The sequence below is a fragment of the Saccopteryx leptura genome, chromosome 3 (genome assembly GCF_036850995.1).
Source record: "Saccopteryx leptura isolate mSacLep1 chromosome 3, mSacLep1_pri_phased_curated, whole genome shotgun sequence".
In the NCBI taxonomy this organism is placed as follows: Eukaryota; Metazoa; Chordata; class Mammalia; order Chiroptera; family Emballonuridae; genus Saccopteryx; species Saccopteryx leptura.
In genome coordinates, this window is record NC_089505.1 from 160,157,203 (window position 1) to 160,178,183 (window position 20,981).

General features: G+C 41.6%; 1 protein-coding gene across 2 annotated transcripts in view; it reads left to right on the top strand.

The window, feature by feature from the left end:
- Positions 1 to 20,981, top strand: part of DNAI3 (dynein axonemal intermediate chain 3) — a 100,726-nt gene that overhangs the window by 69,960 nt on the left and 9,785 nt on the right. Inside the window, exons 16-19 of one of the 2 annotated variants that reach the window (XM_066376687.1) lie at positions 1,364 to 1,451; positions 11,272 to 11,384; positions 15,071 to 15,134; positions 19,159 to 19,289. In XM_066376687.1, the coding sequence (XP_066232784.1) occupies positions 1,364 to 1,451; positions 11,272 to 11,384; positions 15,071 to 15,134; positions 19,159 to 19,289 (396 nt within the window). The remainder of the gene's footprint in view (positions 1 to 1,363; positions 1,452 to 11,271; positions 11,385 to 15,070; positions 15,135 to 19,158; positions 19,290 to 20,981) is intronic. The other variant, XM_066376689.1, reaches the window with a different exon arrangement.

Below are 20,981 nucleotides of genomic sequence, written 5' to 3' on the forward strand. Positions count from 1 at the left end.
CGCAACAGAGCGACGCCCTGGAGGGGCAGAGCATCGCCCCCTGGTGGGCAGAGCGTCACCCCCTGGTGGGCGAGCTGGGTGGATCCCGGTCGGGCACATGTGGGAGTCTGTCTGACTGTCTATCCCCGTTTCCAGCTCCAGAAAAATAAAAAAAATTTTAAAAATTTTTTAAAAAGAGTAAGGAGTGTAAATTTGTGATTTCCACATTGAGTGGGTGCCCAGGTGCCCAGTTTAGAGAGAACCCTGATTACAAGTGCCATTTTAACAACCGGTTTGCCGAACTCAACAAAATATTAGGTATCAGTTCTCCCAAACCAGTGAAAATAGGCTGAATACCACCACTGAAGTTAGCCCAAAAATGCTGATTTTACTCCTATGGTAGCCAAAATCCTGGGTATTTTGCACATTAGTAGTAGAAAACAGTATTGTCATACCAATGAGCAAACAAAACTGAAAAATAATTGAACAAGAAATTATTTGTATTTATCTTGAATGGCAGGCCTTCGGGAAAATCAATTTTAATTTAAGAAAGATATGGTTGTAGTGGGCCATATGTAAAAATATGACTGGACTGCTGACATTGAAGTCTCTATTTCTCTGGAATGTCTCAGTATAATTCCAAACTTAAAACATCTTTTTCCATTTGACTTATAAGTATCACTCAAATTACATCATTTTGAATTTGTTCCCAATAGAAGAAAGAACATGAAGGAATGAGAAATTTCCTGAAGTAACTGGGATTAGAAATTAGAAAGAGAGGATTCAACATTTCCTGGGCTAGGAGTCAGAGCTGTAGTAAAAGGAAGCAGGCAAACAAAAACTCGCCTGAGAATTGTAGAGCATATGGACAAACATTTTAGTGGAGAAAAGTTGGCCCGGAGCCTTGAGGGGAAAATGTAAAGTGTGACTATTTTCCATTCTAGTGCAGACCCAAGGCCACTTCTGGAACTCAGGGGCAGGTAATTCCCCCGAGGGGACTCCGCAATGTCAGGCAGAGGAAAGGTCCCTAAACATCGTTCTGGCCTTTCATTTCCTTTAACTGAAAGATTTAGGCAACAGAAATGAGCCATTGTTTTTATAACATAAGGATGTGTTATAAAATAGAATACAAAACATTTTCAGAAATGACACAAAACATAGACTTTGGGATTTGGAAATGAGCCTCCCGATACAGTAAATTCCCTTTCGTAGCATGGTTTTAGAAAATGTGGTTTAGGTACTTTCCATGGGAAAGGCAACTAGAAGTCTGAGGGAGAAGGGAGAGAAAGAGGGAGGTGGCAAACAGCAATCTGGGGGCAGAAGCGAAAAGCAAGAATAACTCAAGAATATATGAAAATAATCTTTCTTGTATGTCCCTCCCAAGCTAAAACTGTCTAAAGGTGAAACAAGTTTAGACCACTGCCCAATCAAGATAAGCCTGAATGAAGACCATCTCTTTTACAAAACACAAGGTAACTAACTGCCTTTGTTTATTTTTAAAAAAGCATTTGATAGTTTGAGTGTTACTGGATTATTTTGTCTAAGGTTATTTGCTATGATAGTCTAATTTGTAAAAAGGGTACAAAAATCAAACCCTCCAATGTGGAACTTTATAATGGCTTTATTAGCTAGAGCCAACACATTAAAATTGCCTTTATACACAAAAAGATTTGAAAGAACTCAACTCAGTTTCACAAACATTTATTGAGCACATTCATGTATTTTTGAAAACAATACATTAAAAAATTTTAGCCTGACCAGGTGGTGGTGCAGTGGATAGCGCACCAGACTGGGACGCAGAGGACCCAGGTTTGAAACCCCGAGGTTGCCAGCTTGAGCATGGGCTCATCTGGTTTGAGCATGGCTCACCAGCTTGAGCCCAAGGTTGCTGGCTTGAGCAAGGGGTCACTGTGTCTGCTGTAGTTGCCTAGTCAAGGCACATATGAGAAAGCAACCAAGGAACAGCTAAGTTGCTGCAATGAAGAATTGATGCTTCTCATCTCTTTCCCTTTCTATCTGTCTGTCCCTATCTGTCCTTCTCTCTGTCTCTGTCACACACAAAAAAATTTTTAATGAAGCTTACTTAATGAATATGTATATGCTCAGAGAATAATTCTATAAAATGGAACATACCTCAAACCTAGCAAAATAAGTAATAAAGTACTAAGAAACAAAATTACCATTCTCAATCTGAATAGAACTTAAAAGTTAATATTTTTAAAGTACCTTGATAAAACTGAGTAATAAAATAACAATTGACTTTTAAATCACTCTCAACTCAACCCATCCATACACCTTTGTTTACATGATCAAAGGTTGCACATATAAGCTGTCAAAACTATTAAAGCAAAGAAAGGTATGCTTGAATGTCCCACCTGGGGAACAATGCAAAATGAAGATGTGCAAGAATTACTAGCAAGTGAAGAATTTTCCAAACAGTTGCCTTATCAAAAGGACTTCCATTTATAATTTTTTCAACCTTCAGGTAAATGATAGGACACCTAAGTAAAACCTATTATATATCTAATACCCAGCGTGGGCAAAACTTACTTTGAAGCTGTGTATTTTGTAGCTACAACCCAAGACCTCACACTAAAACAAACAAAACTTTCTTGTGTGGTTCTAACCAGTGAGCGTCTGCTCTCTGTGGGCGCATAGGCACACAGAGTCCAAAGACTTGTAGGCTTGAAGAGAGATTCGGCCATAGTCAGTGTAATGAAAAACCGAGTCTTACGACGCTTTTCAACACGAACTTAAAGATTACTTAGCAGAAAGCCAGAGGATTACAACCGGAGATCTGCTTTAGAAAGGAGACAGAAGACAGCGCGCAGAGAAAGTGACCGCACTGCGCCCACACCAACAACGCTGGAACAGACTCCCCGTCAGAAGCTCCCACAAGTTCCCCGGTTCCTACAAAAGGCTGATAACAGGGGAAAGCCCGTTAACCCTACGGTCCAAAATCATCACTCCAGACAAAAGATGGAATCTCTAAACCACTGCCAGAAAAATCACGACCGTTCCTTCAAAAACCCGTACTTGGGCAAAGAACGGCCGCTGGTGCCCATGGAGCGCAAGGCCGAGAAGATTCCAGCGCCTCTCGGACGGCCGCCCTGCGTCCATCGGACAGGACATCAAGACCAAGGCCAGGGGAGAAGGTCCAGGAAGAGGGGAGGGGGAGGAGGACCAGGCCGAGCGGTAGAGGAAGCATAGCGCAGATGGGAGCCTTACATAGAGAAGGGGAGAAAGGCAGAGGTGGAGTCAGGGAGCCCAGGAAAGCAAGAACCCTGAAGAGAGCTAAGAGCTACAGAGATCCGGAGGTCCGGATGCCGCCAGGGAGGGAAGAGGGTCCTGCAGAGAGAAGCAGCCACCTGGCAGATAACGCTCAGAAAAGGGACCTGTAGGATGTAGCTGCCCTGGCAGTGGCTGCTGGTATTAAATCAGTAACTCTGTTGTTCTGATGTTAAATGATTTGGATCTATTGGAAAGGCTGTTAAATGACAGTGAAGCCACCAAGAAAACATTTAGATTTCCAACTCAGACTCTGTTCAAATATAAAACCCAGATAGTTTAAAGATATAAATGTAAAAACTATAAAACTATTAGAGGAAAATCATTTTTAATCTTGGAGTATGAAAGGCCTTCTTGAACAATACACATTTAGCCAGGGACCATAAAAGAAAAGAATCATAATAAATGTAATTGCAGAAACATTTAAAATCTATGTTTAAAAAAATGGAGTCACTTTATTTATTGGAACTTCTTCATTACAGGGGGAATCTAAGATGCATTCCCTGCCTCTCCCTGTCCCTCCCCTTCCTTTCTTCCTTCTGCTCTCCCCTTCATCTCCTCCTCTTCCTCCTCACTTCTCCTCTTAGTATTCAATTATTGGTTACAATTTATTGAATCCCAGCCAAGAGTCAATACAATTTATTGAATCCCAGCCAAGAGTCAAGTACTGTGCTAATATTGCATATGATTTCATTCATTTAACAGATATTTATGAAGTGCTAGGTCCTAGGGGTACCATGGTGAACAAACAGACACTAATGATAACAAAAGTCCTGCAAGCTGGGAATTTTCATCACCATTTCACAATTAAGGAAATCTAGACTGATCGAGGTTAAAGTAACCTGTAAAACAGGGTCGGGAACCTATGGCTCACGAGCCAGATGTGGCTCTTTTGATGGCTGCATCTGGCTCGCAGACAAATCTTTAATAAAAAAAAATAATGTTAAAAATATAAAACATTCTCATGTATTACAATCCATTCATTTTTTACTGCTCATGTTCATGGTTGCAGGTGGCTGGAGCCAATCACAGCTGTCCTCCGGGACAACACCAAATTTTTATTGGATAATGCTTAATGTACACGGGTCGTTGTATGGCTCTCACGGAATTACATTTTAAAATATGTGGCGTTTATGGCTCTCTCAGCCAAAAAGTTTCCCGACCCCTGCTGTAAAAAGATAACTTATTACAAACATGTGTAGTCTTATTTTTTTATCTAATAGAAAGAGATGATTATGAGGATGTTTGCTGCTTTTGTTCAGTTTATAATAAAGACATCATTATATCTTTTAAAGTGTGTTTTTTTTCCTTATTCACTTTTAACAGCTGTATTGAGATATAGTTGTCATACAATGATATGCATGTGTTTAAGTGTTTAATGTTTTGATGTATTAACAACTCATGAAACCATCACTATAATCAAGGTAACAACCATATTGATCCCTTTCCAAAGTTAACTCCTAGGAAGTCCCTTGGTAAACCCTCAGCACCTTCCCCACCTCCGCTCCCAGTCTACCACTGAGCTGCTTTGTGCCACTATGTATCAGTTCTCATTTTCTAGAATTTGATGTAAATCATACAATACATACTCCTTTTTAGTCTGGCTTCTTTCAATCAGCTTACTTATTTTGTGATTCATCCATGTTACTGTGTGTATGAATAGTTCATTCTTTTTTATTCCAAAGTAGTATTTCATTATATATATATATATATATACATATATATATATACACACACATATATATACACACATATACATATGTATATATATACACACACCATTGATATTTACCTGTTGATAGACATTTAAATTGTTTTCAACTTAATGCTATTACAAATCAAGTTTCCATAAGCATTCATATACAAGTCTTTGTTTGGACATATGCTTTCAATTGTCTTTGGTAAATACCTAGGAATGGAATGAATAGATCATATGACAGGTATATGTTTAACTTTTTAAGAAACTGCCACATTGTTTTCCAAAGTGGTTGTATCATTTTTACACTCCTACCAGCAGTGTATGAGGGTTCCCCTTTTCCACATCCTCACTAACAGTATGGTTCATCTTTTTAACATAACCATTCTAAAAGGTGTGTAGTGGTATCTCATTTGCACTTATTTAATGACTAAACGTGTTGAGCATCACAATAATAGGTATATAAATGTTTACGGTTATTACATTCTCTTGATGAATTGGTAATATCCTTAACTTTGGAATGTACTTTGTCTAATATTACTATAGTCATCTAGCATTTAGCATGGTATCACTTTTTTATCATTTGGATTTTTGCTTATTTGTGTCTTATGTTTGACATGCATTACATACAGCTCTTGCTTTTTAAAAATTCAATCTGGTCATCTCTGTCTTCTAATTGGGACATTTAGAACATTTAGATTTCATGTGATTACTTATATGATTAGGTTTTATTCTTTTTTATTGAATTTATTAGGGTGACACTGGTTAACAAAATCATACAGGTTTCAGGTGTACAATTCTATAATAATACATAATCTGTACATTGTACTGTGTGTTCATCACCCCAAATCAAGTCTCCATCCTCACCATTTACCCTCCTATGCTCTCCTCCACCTCCCCACATCCCCCTTTCTCAGCAACCACCACACTGTTATCTGTGTCCATGAGTTTTTTCTTTTTTCCCCTCCTTTGTTCAATCTTTCTACCTCCCCTATCCAGCCCCTCAAACCCCCCCAACCATTTTTTTCTACCATTTTCAGGAATTAATGTCCTTTGTGGTCTAATATCCAATTTTTTAAAACTATAATTTCAGCCTGACCAGGCAGTGGCACAGTGGATATAGCATCAAACTGGGATGCAGAGGACCCAGGTTTGAAACCCTGAGGTCACCAGCTTGAGCGTGGGCTCATCTGGTTTGAGCAAAAGCTCATCAGCTTGAAGCCCAAGGTCACTGGCTTGAGCAAGGGGTTGCTCAGTCTGCTGTAGCCCCCAGTTAAGGCACATATGAGAAAGCAATCAATGAACAACTAAGGTGTCGCAATGAAAAATTGATGCTTCTCATCTCTCTCCCTTCCTGTCTGTCTGTCCCTGTCTGTCCCTTTCTCTGTCTCTCTCTGTCTCTGTCACACAAAAAAAACACCCCAACAGTATAATTTCATATATTTTTCCTGGTTTTGGTTGTTTTTCATGAGAGAGCTTAAGTCTAGTATGAATTGTTCCATCTTGGCCACAGCAGAAGTTTCTCTAACATATGTTTTTAAAAATTCATTATAAGATATGACTTTTTTAAAAACAAATGTATCTAAACTCTAATGTGAGTGTAATTTCTGTGATCCTTCATTTCTTTACCAGTATTAGACTCTTAGGCAATATCTTTCTGAAGACTGCCTAAATGTGGCACCATTTTGGAAGAGAGAGACCTTATTTCCCCCTTATTGAACATTATATTTCATTTTAGTGTAGGTACTGCTAAAACTATGGAATAGATGCATGATGCTAAGTGTGATCAAAAGTATTATATGAAAATCTTGTGATCCTTTAGTTTTTTTAAGAACAATGTTTACACTGTTATGTCCTTATTTATATCTGAGTTTATTCAAAACATTTATTACAGTTCTGTAAAATGCTAGGCTCCAAGGATCTAGCTGTGAAGAAGACAGTCCCTCCTTTCATGGGGTTTACATTCTGCTGGGACAACACTAAAATATGTTAACAGGTACAGATCCACCTCCACTGACAGAAGTGCCTATTTAAAATGAAGAACCCTGAAGCATGCCCAAATGTCATCAAACAGGAATATTCCTCATCAAATGAATATTCTCTTTCTAAATAGTGTTGTTTTGGGGGTTTCTTAGAGAAAGGCATATTTGGCTAAATCAGTTCATAGAGGGAACAGACACATGTTTTTAGATTCTCAGCTGAGATTCTAGTTGGCCATGTCCCCTTATATATGTCCAGAAATCCACATTAAAACAATTTCATACATCCTGGATGGAATTAAATTTTACTTGGTAATGCCATGGATCTTCCTAACACTGCCTTTTAGCTCTAAACGCAGTTACTATGGCTATGTCTTGCCTCCTTTGTAGACGATCAGCTTTCAGGACTTATTTGAGATCTAAGTATGATATTTTGGGTCACCTTCAGGCACATGGACAGCTATACACTTACTCTGGCCTGACTTGGACCTGTTGACTAGAAAACACTCATATGCTTCCTCATTCTTTTTTATTTTTGACACTTTAGTGGTTCTTCTTCAACTGTGAATCCCAAGTCCAGGCTAGTCTCAAGGCCTGCTCAGTTTCAATTAGTGTCTGTTACTCTGTCGCCATCTAGTGTCCACAGGCCACTCCCCCTTTGCCTGCTGTTTTAGGTCACAATAGAGCCTTTCTAAATAATCGTGGGTTTAAGAAGTTCTATATTTATTCCAATGAGAAAACCTTTGCCATAAGTGGTTTTGGAGTTCCTCTTTTGGGATTACCTTCTGAGCCTATGTTATATTCTTCTAAGCAATGTGGTGTAATGGTTAAGGGTGTGGATTCTGGAATCAATGGTCTGGGTTTAAATCGCAAAGCCACAATTTATTGTTTGACCAGGTCAAATTACTTTACTACTCTGTGCCTTATCTATTTAATTTTTTTGAACCTATTTGAAAAGAGAGAGGATAAAATTGAGGAGGTGTATGCAGGGTAAATAATAAAGATAAGTACCTCATAGGAAGATAAAATGAGTTGATACATGCAAAACTCTAATAACAGTGCATCATCAACTCACAATAAATGTTAGCCACCAGGTGTGAGATCTTGGCTAAATTACAAACCTCTCTGAGCCTCAGTTGACTCACTCCTGAAGTAGGATTACTGTTTATCCACCTTGAGTTATTGTGAGGATTTAATGAAATGGTTCCTGGGCACACAATTTAGTGCCTGGCATGTGGTAAGCCTTCAGTAAATGTTAGCTGCTATTATTATTACTCTCCTCAGTTATGGAAAATCCATGGCCTCTAAGGATGATGTTGAATTTAATAAACATCCAATTAATTATTTTGGTCAAGTCTGAGTAAATGAAGTTGATAACACTTTTCTTTGGCTACCTCCTCTTTCACCCTACCACATTAAGCACTACCGCCTCTTGCCCCTTTCCTTGGCTTTTGTGATTTTTCTGATACTTCTTCAGTTTCTCTCCCCTGTCTGCTCTCCTGGCTCCATTGTACCTTGCTGCCCTCGTCATTGAATGTACCTCAAAGTCTAACTTCAGCTGTGTGCTTTTTTCATTATAACCTCCCTGTGGTGATGTGCTCTACCCTCTTCTCTCGCCTTCTCTTGGGTGTGAAGCCGGCCTTTTCCTCAAAGTCACTGTCCAGAACAGAATCTGAATCACCCCGGGCTCTCCTCAGACTCCTCACATCCAGTCTCTTATGCAGGATGATTAAGTCATCGTTAACCATGCATCTCATATATGCCTCTTCTTTTTTTTTTTTTCTTTTTTACTTTTTTATTGAATTTATCAGGGTGACATTGGTTAATAAAATTGCATAGGTTTCAGGTGTTCCCAACCCCCTTCCTCTCGGGCAATCACCACGCCTCTTCCTTTGCATTACTAGTAGTAACCCCTGGGTCAGCTCTTGTTTTCCCTTCTTAGATCAGAGGGCTCCGAAGTTTTCCATCTTGCACCCCCTTGAGAGACCATTTTGAGCACATGTTCCCAATGAACTTGTGCTTATTTACAAATTATATACATGTTCTACTCTAGTAATAGGTATATATATATTTTCCCAAGTTATATGCCAGCTTTATTAGGTTTAGTCTCTAACCCCCTTACAGTTTGTTTTACTTTAAGCATGGGAACTATGGGCCTGCTTTTGGCTAATGAGATGGTCAATGTCCGGTTCCATATTTGTCACTGCTAGCCGTAACAAGTGATATGATGCGCTTCCGGAGCCGTGATGCGTGCATGTCGCATCACAGGAAGTAGTACTGTATGTGAGCGATGCCGTGCTTTGTGGTCTCACTGACCACCAATGAAAGAGGTGCCCCTTCCGGAAGTGCAGCAGGGGCCGGATAAATGGCCTCAGGGGGCCACATGCGGCCTGTGGGCCGTAGTTTGGGGACCCGTTTTAAACCAGAATGACATCAGATACTTTTAAAAAGGAAGACGTTTCAGATGACATTTGAATTTCAGCCTCCAGATTAGCTCTGCTTTTACTGTTTTATGTGAGTTGTAGCTATAATATAGTACAGTCATTGATATTTATAAATAATAAATCTAGGCTAACCAGAAAACAAATAACGTTCCATATGCTGTGCTTATGACCATATATAATACATTTTAGATGGATTTATTTTTTAAAGTTAAAGAATTTTTTTTTTTTTGTATTTTTCTGAAGCTGGAAACGGGGAGACAGTCAGACAGACTCTCGCATGCCCCCGACCAGGATCTACCTGGCACGCCCACCAGGGGGCGACGCTCTGCCCACCAGGGGGTGATGCTCTGCCCCTCCGGGGCTTCGCTCTGTTGCGACCAGAGCCACTCTAGCGCCTGGGGCAGAGGCCAAGGAGCCATCCCCAGCGCCCGGGCCTCGGCTGCGGGAGGGAAAGAGAGAGACAGAGAGGAAGGAGAGGGGGAGGGGTGGAGAAGCAGATGGGCGCTTCTCCTGTGTGCCCTGGCCGGGAATCGAACCCAAGACTTCTGCATGCCATGCCGACGCTCTACCACTGAGCCAACCGGCCAGGGCTAAAAGTTAAAGAATTTTTTTACACTTAAAAGGTTAACTTTGAGTTGTTTGAAAATTTTCCATATGATGCCAACTGAATAAAAATGACACAAGTTTCTCATTAGAAAACCTTATTGAGAATATCTAGGGTGATATAACCCAGGGGATATGTTTTGTGTCTAGTTTTACTATAAATAATTTTGAAATGGCCCTGGCCGGTTAGCTCAGTGGTAGAGCGTCGGCCTGGCGTGCAGGAATCCCGGGTTGGATTCCCGGCCAGGGCACACAGGAGAAGCACCCATCTGCTTCTCCACCCCACCCCCTCTCTTTCCTCTCTGTCTCTCTCTTCCCCTCCCGCAGCCAAGGCTCCATTGGAGCAAAGTTGGCCCGGGTGCTGATGATGGCTCCGTGGCTTCTGCCTCAGGTGCTAGAATGGCTCTGGTTGCAACAGAGCAATGCCCCAGATGGGCAGAACATCGCCTCCTGGTGGGCATGCCTGGTGGATCCCGGTCAGGCGCATGCGGGAGTCTGTCTGACTGCCTCCCCGTTTCCAACCTCAGAAAAATACCAAAAATAAAAAAATTGAAATGATGTAAATATATAGAAGTGATTTCCCAACTGTGTACTATGAAATTTTTTAGAGCCCTGGGCAAAATAGGCAGAGGGGTCTCCACATTACCACTCAGGTAGTACTTCAAAGAGTTATGCAGCCTCTATCAGTTTTATATACAAGGGTTCCTGTATAAGCAATGGTTTGAAAAAATAAAAAAGCATCTTATTCCTAAATTAGAAATCTAAAAATGCTTGGACTTGCCACACTGAGGAGGAAATGAGCCAGACGTGTATGGCAGTGAACTGAAAATATAAACTAACTGTATTTTAAAAGTCATTCACTGTAGCCTGAGACCAGGCGGTGGCGCAGTGGATAGAGCATCGGACTGAGATGCAGAGGACCCAGGTTCGAGACCCCGAGGTCGCCAGCTTGAGCACGAGCTTATCTGGTTTGAGCAAAGCTCACCAGCTTGAACCCAAGGTCGCTAGCTCCAGCAAGGAGTTACTCAGTCTGCTGAGGCCCGCAGTCAAGGCACATATGAGAAAGCAATCAACGAACAACTAAGGTGTCACAACGCGCAATGAAAAACTAATGATCGATGCTTCTCATCTCTCTCCTTTCTTGTTTGTCTGTCCCTGTCTATCCCTCTCTCTGACTCTCTCTGTCTCTGTAAAAAATAAGTAAATAAAATTTTTTTAAAAATTAAAAAAAAAAGTCATTCACTATAAATATGTGCTTCTTCTCTCCATACTCCTCTGAAAGACAGGGTTGGAAAGTCTGGAGAAATAAACCCATACCACAACCTGGAAAGTGGGATGGCCAATCTTCTCAAGCCAATAGAGGACTTCTGCACAAGGTTCTTTGTGGGAACAGAGGTGAGATGGAATTATCTGTTTTTAAAATTAACATTTTTAATTACATTAAACTATATGACAATAACCCCTGTTGTACATGTTTGCTTTATAAAAGCTTAAAATATTTATATACTTTCATATTTTAAAGTGCTTATTTGCACTTAAATTTTTTTTTAAAGATTTTATTTATTCATTATTAAGAAGGGGGAGAGAGAGAGAGAGAGAGAGAGAAAGGGGGAGGAGCAGGAAGCATCAACTCCCATGTGTGCCCTGACCAGGCAAGCTCAGGGTTTTGAACCGGCAACCTCAGTGTTTCCAGGTTGACGCTTTATCCACTGCACCACTGGTCAGGCCTGCACTTAAAATTTTTATCCTCAATGCCTGATAGATTCATATTTAAAATGTTCCTGAACAAATGTGGAAAAACCTATAAAATTAAATGTGACCCTTTTACTAATAATATATTGATCAACCTGCATATCTTATCAAACACCTGTACCATATGGAAGAAATCATCAGTGTTATAGATTTACTAAGAAAATATATTGTTTTGTCAGGCCAGCACAGTCTACTGGGAAAGATGATAAAAAAAACTCACTCAACTCAAATGATAAATAACAGCTAGATATAATAACAATAATGGCTGCCATTTTTTAGTGTCTACTATAATAACCAAAACGAGCACACTTTTATTGAACATTTTCGATATACCAGGGTCAGTGCCAGGTATATTCCAAATTATATCTCATTTCATCTTAATCATCTTGTAAGAGTAACATTATTCCCATTTTACAGATGAAGAAAGGAGTCTCCAAACTTAATCTTACTGTCATACAGAAGCAGAGATGCCTGTTCATTCATGATTCTGTTATTTTGAAATAAAGGGTTTTCCTCCCAGGCCATACCACTGTGGGAAGATGCCATAGCTCAGGCTTACCAAATGTAATTAGCATTCACATTTTAGTGTTAGGAGGGAATTAATCAGTTCCACCAGTTCTTTTTTTTTTTTAAGATGTTCTTTTATTTTATTTTATTTTATTTTATTTTATTTATTTATTTATTTTTACAGAGACAGAGAGAGAGTCAGAGAGAGGGACAGACAGGGACAGACAGACAGGAACGGAAAGAGATGAGAAGCATCAATCATCAGTTTTTCGTTGCGAGACCTTAGTTGTTCATTGATTGCTTTCTCATATGTGCCTTGACCACGGGTCTTCAGCAGACTGAGTAACCCCTTGCTCGAGCCAGCAACCTTGGGTCCAAGCTGGTGAGCTTTGCTCACACCAGATAAGCCTGCGCTCAAGCTGGCAACCTCGGGGTCTTGAACCTGGGTCCTCTGCATCTCAGTCCGATGCTCTATCCACTGCGCCACTGTCTGGTCAGGCAGTTCCACCAGTTCTTGAGAACACATTGCCTGTCAGGCACTGTACAAGGCCCTGGATCAGAAATGAATCACTAACACTGTCCTCAGGGTGCTCACTGCCTGCTTCAGAAGCAGATACATTGACAGCATGCCAACAGCAGTCCAGAGGCTGAAAGACCAGGAAGGAACTGGTTAGGGAAGGTGACCTGTGCACTGGTTGAAGATAGGAGGTTGAGGAAGCCCCTGAAAGATCAGGGTGAGAGTACAGTATGCAGCAGAAGGAACAGCGCAGTGGTAGTCAACCTGGTCCTACTGCCCACTAGTGGGTGTTCTAGCTTTCATGGTGGGTGGTAGCGGAGCAACCAAAGTATAAATAAAAAGATAGATTTAACTATAGTAAGTTGTTTTATAAAGATTTATTCTGCCAAACTTAGCGAAAATCTGACATAAAGTACTTGGTAAGTAATTATTATTATATGCTTTAATTTGCTGTAACTCTGCTTTATAAATTTTATAAAGTAAAGTTACTTCCCTACTTTATAAATGGTTCCACCATTACTGTGGAACCGGTGGATGGTTAGAAAATTTTACTAATAACAGAGGAAAAAAAAGTGGGCAGTAGGTATAAAAAGGTTGACTACCCCTGCCCTAGACAGTATTTTGGAGTTATGAGAGTCTGGGGTTTGTCTGGAGATAGTGGAATAGTTTGGTGCAAGGAGGAAAGCTATGCCTAGTTTGGGATCCAACCAAAGGGCCTATCCTGCCATGTTAAGGTAATTTGAATTTCACTTGGTAAATAATGGAGCACTACTAAATAAATACATGTTTTATATTTTGGGCTTCACATTAAAGTTTTTAGATTTTGTTCCTAAGTCTGAAAATAATATATAACAAAATTTACCATCTTAGCCATTTTTAACTGTACAATCAATGGTACTAGCTACATTTATACAGTATCATCGTGCAACCAGCAGCACCATTCGTTTCCAGAACTTCTCACCATCCCAAACGGAAGCGCTGTACCCAGTAAAACAGTAACTCACCGTTTCCTCCTGCCCCCACCCACGGCAACCACCATTCTACTTCCTGTTTCTATGAACTTGATTATTCTAGATCTCCTGTACATGGAATAATAAAATTTTTATCCCTGTGCACACCAGAATTTTAAAGCAGGGGAATGACAGCTTTAGATAGATAAATAACTGCAAGATCTTAAAATGGAAATTAAAGCATAACGCCCTTTGCTTAAACTCTTCAGTGATGACTCAGAGAAAGATGAATAAAACCTGAACACCTCACAATGTTGCCTGTAAGATTCGCAGAGTTGGGCTCCTTCCCCTCTCTCCATTCCCATCTACACCAGTCTCCTCTCACTTCAGCTGCTCCGATTCTTCTTGTATACCCTACTCTTTCCTGCCTATCGAGCCGTTGCCCTCCTGGGAATTAACTTCATCCACCATTCAATAGATATTATTGAGCATTTAATACATGCCCAGCACTGTTCTTGGCCTGGAGAGTAGAGCAGAAAATAGAATAAACAAATGCCCGGCCCTCATGAGGCTGACATTCCAGTGGAATGATGCCCAGCCTTTGATATGGCTCATCCTCCTGTTCTGGGACCTGATCTGTGGCTGGGGCAGGGCTGCAGCAGGCCGGAGCAGTGCCCTGGAGGCAGGGAGGTCAGGCTGGGAGTGATTTCCCAAGGACCAACCAGAGACAAAAAAAGGGCCTGTCAAAAATCTTTGGAGCCTGGCAGTTGGCACTTGTATACATAGATTACCTCCAAATGGTCCATGATCTCTGCATCACTCTGTGTAGATAAAAACATATCAAACTAATTTTTTTTTTTTTTTTGCTGTTGTTTAAACCAGTGGTTCCCAACCTTTTTTGGGCCATGGACTGGTTTAATGTCAGAAAATATTTTCACAGACCGGCCTTTAGGGTGGGATGGATAAATGTATTACATGACCGAGACAAGCATCAAGAGTGAGTCTTAGACAAATGTAACAGAGGGAATCTGGTCATTTTTTAAAAATAAAACATCATTCAGACTTAAATATAAATAAAATAGAAATAATGTAAGTTATTTATTCTTTCTCTGCAGACCGGTACCAAAGGGCCCACAGACCGGTACCAGTCTGCAGCCCGGGAGTTGGGGACCACTGGTTTAAAGTAAAATCAAGTAATTATTTTGAGCCTTTTCCCACCATTGTACCAAATGCTCCTTTGATGAAACTGACTTGTTGCTTTGTATTTGTCACAATCAGTCTTAACGCAGGAATATGATCAGGTTTTGTCTTAAGTGCTGATTGCATTTATCAGGAACCTGTAATATTTTTTTTAGGAAGGTGAAGTGATATACACAGATTGGAAAACAGAAAGAGACCCTGAAACTGGCCGATTGATGTGTAAGTTTTGATGCATGTTCTATATTAATAGGTTATTCCCTTTTTTACAAAGTACTAAGTAACCCTGGACTTGGTAATGTGGTTCTGACTCTGCACATGACACTCAGGGCAGGGGCCACCGACAAGCAGCACAGCTCTTAGCTGGGAGCTTGTTGCAAATACAGGTCTACCGATCTGAATATGGATTTTAGTAAAATTTGCCAGGTGATTTGTTTCCACAGTAAAACTTGAGGAGGATAATTTAAACATAACCATGCTGTTTCGATAATTCAACAACCTGGGCCCTGGCCAGTTGGCTCAGTTGTAGAGCGTTGGCCTGGTGTGCGGGGGACCCGGGTTCGATTCCCGGCCAGGGCACACAGGAGAAGCGCCCATTTGCTTCTCCACCCCTCCCCCTCTCCTTCCTCTCTGTCTCTCTCTTCCCCTCCCGCAGCCAAGGCTCCATTGGAGCAAAGATGGCCCGGGCGCTGGGGATGGCTCCTTGGCCTCTGCCCCAGGCGCTAGAGTGGCTCTGGTCGCGGCAGAGCATCGCTCCCTGGTGGGCAGAGCTTCCCCCCTGGTGGGCGTGCCGGGTGGATCCCAGTCGGGCGCATGCGGGAGTCTGTCTGACTGTCTATCCCCATTTCCAGCTTCAGAAAAATACAAAAAAAAAGATAATAATAATAATTCAACAACCTGGTAATTTACCTATGTGGAAAAGTTGAGTCGGTGTAAAATCGTAAGCTAAATTTATGACAATCTTGAAGACCTCAGGACAGTAGGGGAGAATTACCTGTAGGACCCTACTTTGGGGATGGTGTCCATGTCTTCCCTGCTCCTGGGGCCAACTGGGTGGCTGAGCGGGGGCGTAGGGCCACACCCAGGTGTGAGCAGGAATCAGGTGGACTCAGGCTCCTCATAAACAAAGCTTCTTGTCACAGCTCAGGGCCTTGGGGTTTGCTAAGAATGACAACTATGGTACTTATTTTAAAGCTTTGGGGTTTTCACAACATAAAAATATATTTGAACCACATTTCAAAGCATGGAATAACCATAAGCAAAGGAAGAGGCACCGCGGAACAGTGAGGTGGAGCAGCCAGGCTGGGCTGCACAGGGGGATCTGGTCGATCCTGTGAGTGTTTGGAAAAAGGGATACATGAGCGATGGACAGGGTCGGAGGTCAGCGCCACAGTCAGCAGGGAACAGCTGCTGGGACTCAGACCTCTGCCTCACACTTCACACCCTTCACTTCTGTCTGGTGAGTCAGGTTCCTAGACTGGAGCCTGCCTCAGACCTGGGAAGGCTTGGTTTTTCAGCACTGCCTCCAAAAGCATTCCTGGTTTCCTAACATCATGTCCCCTGACCAGAAACCCAAATGTGTGCTACGGATAGGAGCGGGGCAATGAAAGAGGATTAGATGTGACCCAAGGGAGGGCCAAGTACATGCAGGACTGAGACCGATGTTCCGCCTGCCATTTATTTCCAGTTCTGTGACTGGAAGTTGAATTCAAAATTATATATTGAATATAATAAATTGCAATCAACTACTTTTGTGCTTATTCATGTTTTTATTTTTCAGTAACTGATTGATGTTCACTGAGCACATACTGCCTGCTGGCACAACACAGCACGACAACAGTCCCCACCACACTCTGAGCCATGGCTTGATGCCATGACTGGGTCACACACTGGAGGACACTGGTTCCTCCTGGTCTCAGAGATTTTCTGGGGGCCTCACCTCCTCCTGCAGCTTCTTCCTAAACTGCCTTTGAGGAGGCCCATAACAAGCAGGTTTATTTACATTTTTAATGAATTTTATTCCATTTTTAGAATAACCAATGACAAACTTAAAAACCAAGAGCTTTATGTTTGAACCTCCTTGATATTTGTTTCTTCTTTCTTTCTTACCTTTATTTATTCATCAAATCACTACTGAGAACCTACTGTGCCAGGCACTGGTGACATAAAGATGGACAAGGTATTATCCTCCTCTAGAGGAGTTCCATGATTTATTGGAAAAGGCAACCACATAAACACACGATGACTGGTTCTCTTGGGCTGCTAAGGAAAGGTCCCACTGAAGAGAGGTGCAGCTGAGCTGGTTCTGAAGGTACACTACAGTTCTCCAGGTGCGGAAGATGGAGACATTGCAGGTAGAAAAACAAGTGCAAAAACATGGACTCCCAAAAGACCAGGGGACAATGAAGAAACAGGGACATCTCATGGCCAAACCATAGCAACAAAGGAGACAACGGCAGCAGGAGAGATGCTGGGAAGGACATCTAGGTCCAAATGGCAAAGGGACTGGAGTGTCCTCCTAAGAGTTTTGGACTTAGAGCCACCATATGATCAGAAAATCACTCTGGCAGGAGCACAGGAGCTAGGTTAATTTATGGTGACACTTGTAATGGCCATCCCTGGGGCTTGTGGGTGTGGGCAGCAAGGAGTGGGGAACACCCAGCTCTGAGGTCAGGCCTGGGGAAAGGAAACCCAAGCAATGGCCTTTGCACAGGCCAGAGAGGCAGAAGGCCCTGGGACCTGGGGCAGAGACTCGGGGGAAGTCTTTTTTTTTTTTTTTTATACAGGGACAGAGAGAGAGTCAGAGAGAGGGATAGACAGGGACAGAGAGAGATGAGAAGCATCAATCATCAGTTTTTCGTTGCAAGACCTTAGTTGTTCATTGATTGCTTTCTCGTATGTGCCCTGACCATGGGCCTTCAGCAGACCAAGTAACACCTCACTCCAGCCAGTGACCTTGGGTCCAAGCTGGTGAGCTTTTGCTCAAACCAGATGAGCCTGTGCTCAAGCTGGCGACCTCGGGGTCTTGAACCTGGGTCCTCTGCATCCCAGTCCGATGCTCTATCCACTGCACCACCACCTGGTCAGGCTCGGGGGAAGTCTTGATCTTCAAGTCCAGACCTGTCTCCCCTAGTCTTCCCAGTTTCCATAAATAGGAACTCCATGGAGCCAGTTGTTTGTTGTTGTTGTTTTTACCAGAAACCTGTTTTTATTCTAGCACTTTATCTCGCTCACCCCTTCTATCCAAGCCATCTCCAAGCCCCGTCAACTCTAGCTTGCAGAAAATGTCTTGACTATCTACTCCTCTCCATTGTACCTTTATCCAAGCCACCATCAGCTCTCACCAGAACTGCCACAGCAGCCTCCTCTGGTGTTCCCTCTGTGCTTTTACCTGTCCAATCCATTCTCCCCATAGCAACCAGAGAATCTTTTATCAATAGAAATGTCAATCATATTGTCTTCTAGGCCTAAAGCACTCATTAAAACACATTGCACTTAGAATATGACCTAACTGCCTCTCCTACAAGGCCCTGCGTGGTCTGGAAACTCCTGGCCCCTGTTTGTTTCACCTTTCTCACCTGGGATTACTAGACTCGACCTTGCTGCCCTCTTCAAATTTATAAAGACATGGAACAATTCTTTCCTCGGGATTCTGAGGTGTATTGCTCCCTCTGTCTGGACTGTTCCTCCACATCAAAGTTTTTCCTGGTCAAACTATTATCAGGCGCATAGGGCTCATCTTCAGAGAAGACTTTAATGAGCATTTGGTCTAATTTATGCATGTTCTTGTTATTTTTTCTTGTAATATTTTTTTCTTTATAACACATGTCACATTTTTGTTCTCTACTTTGGGATTTGTTTGGTGAGTACATATCTGTCTTTCCCACTAGACTGTGGGCTCCATGAGGGCAGGAACATATGTGTTGATTATCCCGCCATCTATACTACCAGTACATGTAGGCAACACACAAATATTTATTGACTAATTGAATGAATGAATGAATGAATGAATGAATAAAAACATGAAGCATTCCTCTGAAAAAGTGCCCTTGATGGGAAATTCCCTGTATATTTTATAGAAAAGGAGGAGCTATTTCTTGATTCATTCTACCCCACTGACCTCTGGTTCTTTACTCTGGGATCTCATTAATCAAGACCTGTCTGTCCATTGAAAGTCACTTCATTCTTTATTGCGGAAATGTATCCAATGTTATTAAAGATGAAATGGTCTTTTCTACTCCAACAGCAAAGAAGCCACTGAGCCTCTACACCATCCATGATGGTGCTGTCCACACTGTACAGAGGTCACCTTTTTACAAGGACATTGTCCTCACCGTTGGGGGATGGAATGTGGCCATCTGGAAGGAAGGTGTCAAGGTAAGTTGTTCACCTCATGGAGAAATGCTCCTTCCTTATTGAGAAAAACAATAGGGGCAACACACTGTTCAGACATAATAGTGCCTTTAGGACACTTTTTTGAGAAATTGAAACAGATGGCCTGGCTCCAGATTGTCAACACAACTGCTATAAGCCCTTTGAAAACCTAACCATTTGCTTTTCTTTCCTGAGGGAAGGAAACATTTACAAGTCACTGTTTTCTAAAAGCTAACAATATTTACTTTGAGATATATATAGTGATAAGCTGGCTTGATTTTCATTTTCTCTCCTTTTAAAATACAAGAAAAGCCTGACCTATGGTGGTGCAGTGGATAAAACATGGACTTGGAATGCTCAGGTCACTGGTTCAAAACCCTGTGCTTGTCTGGTCAAGGGACATACAAGAAGTAACTACCACAAGCTGATGTTTCCCATTCCACCCTATCCCCCTCCGCTCTCTCAAATCAATAAATAAAATCTTTTTTAAAAAATACAAGAAGGAATGCTAATTACTATATAATGATCAAAGGAGAAATACTGGGTCTGTCATCTTTGCTTCTGTACAAGGAGTATGTCAACAGGTCCAGAAAGAGGGAGTAAAAGAGCTAAAGGGTCTGTCACCAGATGGATCAGAGATGTGCGTGATCAAAGTGAGGCGGGGCCAGGAAGGTCTGGTGGTCAGGATTTGGAGAGGGCCTGAATCCAGACCTACAGAAGATAAACTGCCAAAAGCTAGACAGATAGAGGCAATCCAGTTATATAAGAATATGGAAAAATCATTATGATATCCCCTTTGATATGAACACTTTAAGATGATCAAAATCTAAAATATGCCTGACCAGGCAGTGGAGCAGTGGATAGAGCATCTGACTGGGATGCAGAGGACCCAGGTTCAAGACCCTGAGGTCGCTGGCTTGAGTGCGGGCTCATCTGGTTTGAGCAAGGCTCACCAGCTTGAAGCCCAAGGTTGCTGGCTTGAGCAAGGGGTCACTCAGTCTGCTGTAGCCCCCCGGTCAAGGCACATATGAGAAAGCAATCAATGAAGAACTAAGATGCTGCAATGATAAATTGATGCTTCTCATCTCTCTCCCTTCCTGTCTGTCTGTCCCTGTCTGTCCCTCTCTCTGTCTCTCTCTGTCTCTGTCACAAAAAAAAAAATCTGAAATATATCTATTTCACAGCTGTAATATATGCATTCTTTGAATAAATAATATACATAATATATATTTATATTTACATACAGAATTTTATAAATATTTTTTTCTTTGAACTAACACTTTCACTTCTGAGACTGTAACACAAATCACAAAAAAATTATGTAAATATGTGTTCAGGTTTTTCATTGGAAAAATTGGAAACTACTTAAGTGCCTATCCACAAAAGACTTTGACTTTATACCACTTGGCTCTGTGATGCAATGGATAGCGCATTGGACTTCTAGACTTTATACCAATGCACCGCTGTATGATTTCTTATTTGTTTGTTTGTTTTTACAATGAGCAACTGTAAGTTTTGTAGTTGAAGAAAAAGAAAAGAAAAAGTTAAACAAGATTGTTCGAAGGCTGTGCAGGGACAGAAACCTGGTTATCCACAGAAACGGAAGGATCTGGGCATAGTGGGCAAGAACAATTTTGGAGTGTCAGCTCCAAGAAGTTCATAAATCTGAGACATTCTCCTGTCTCCCCAGGAAAG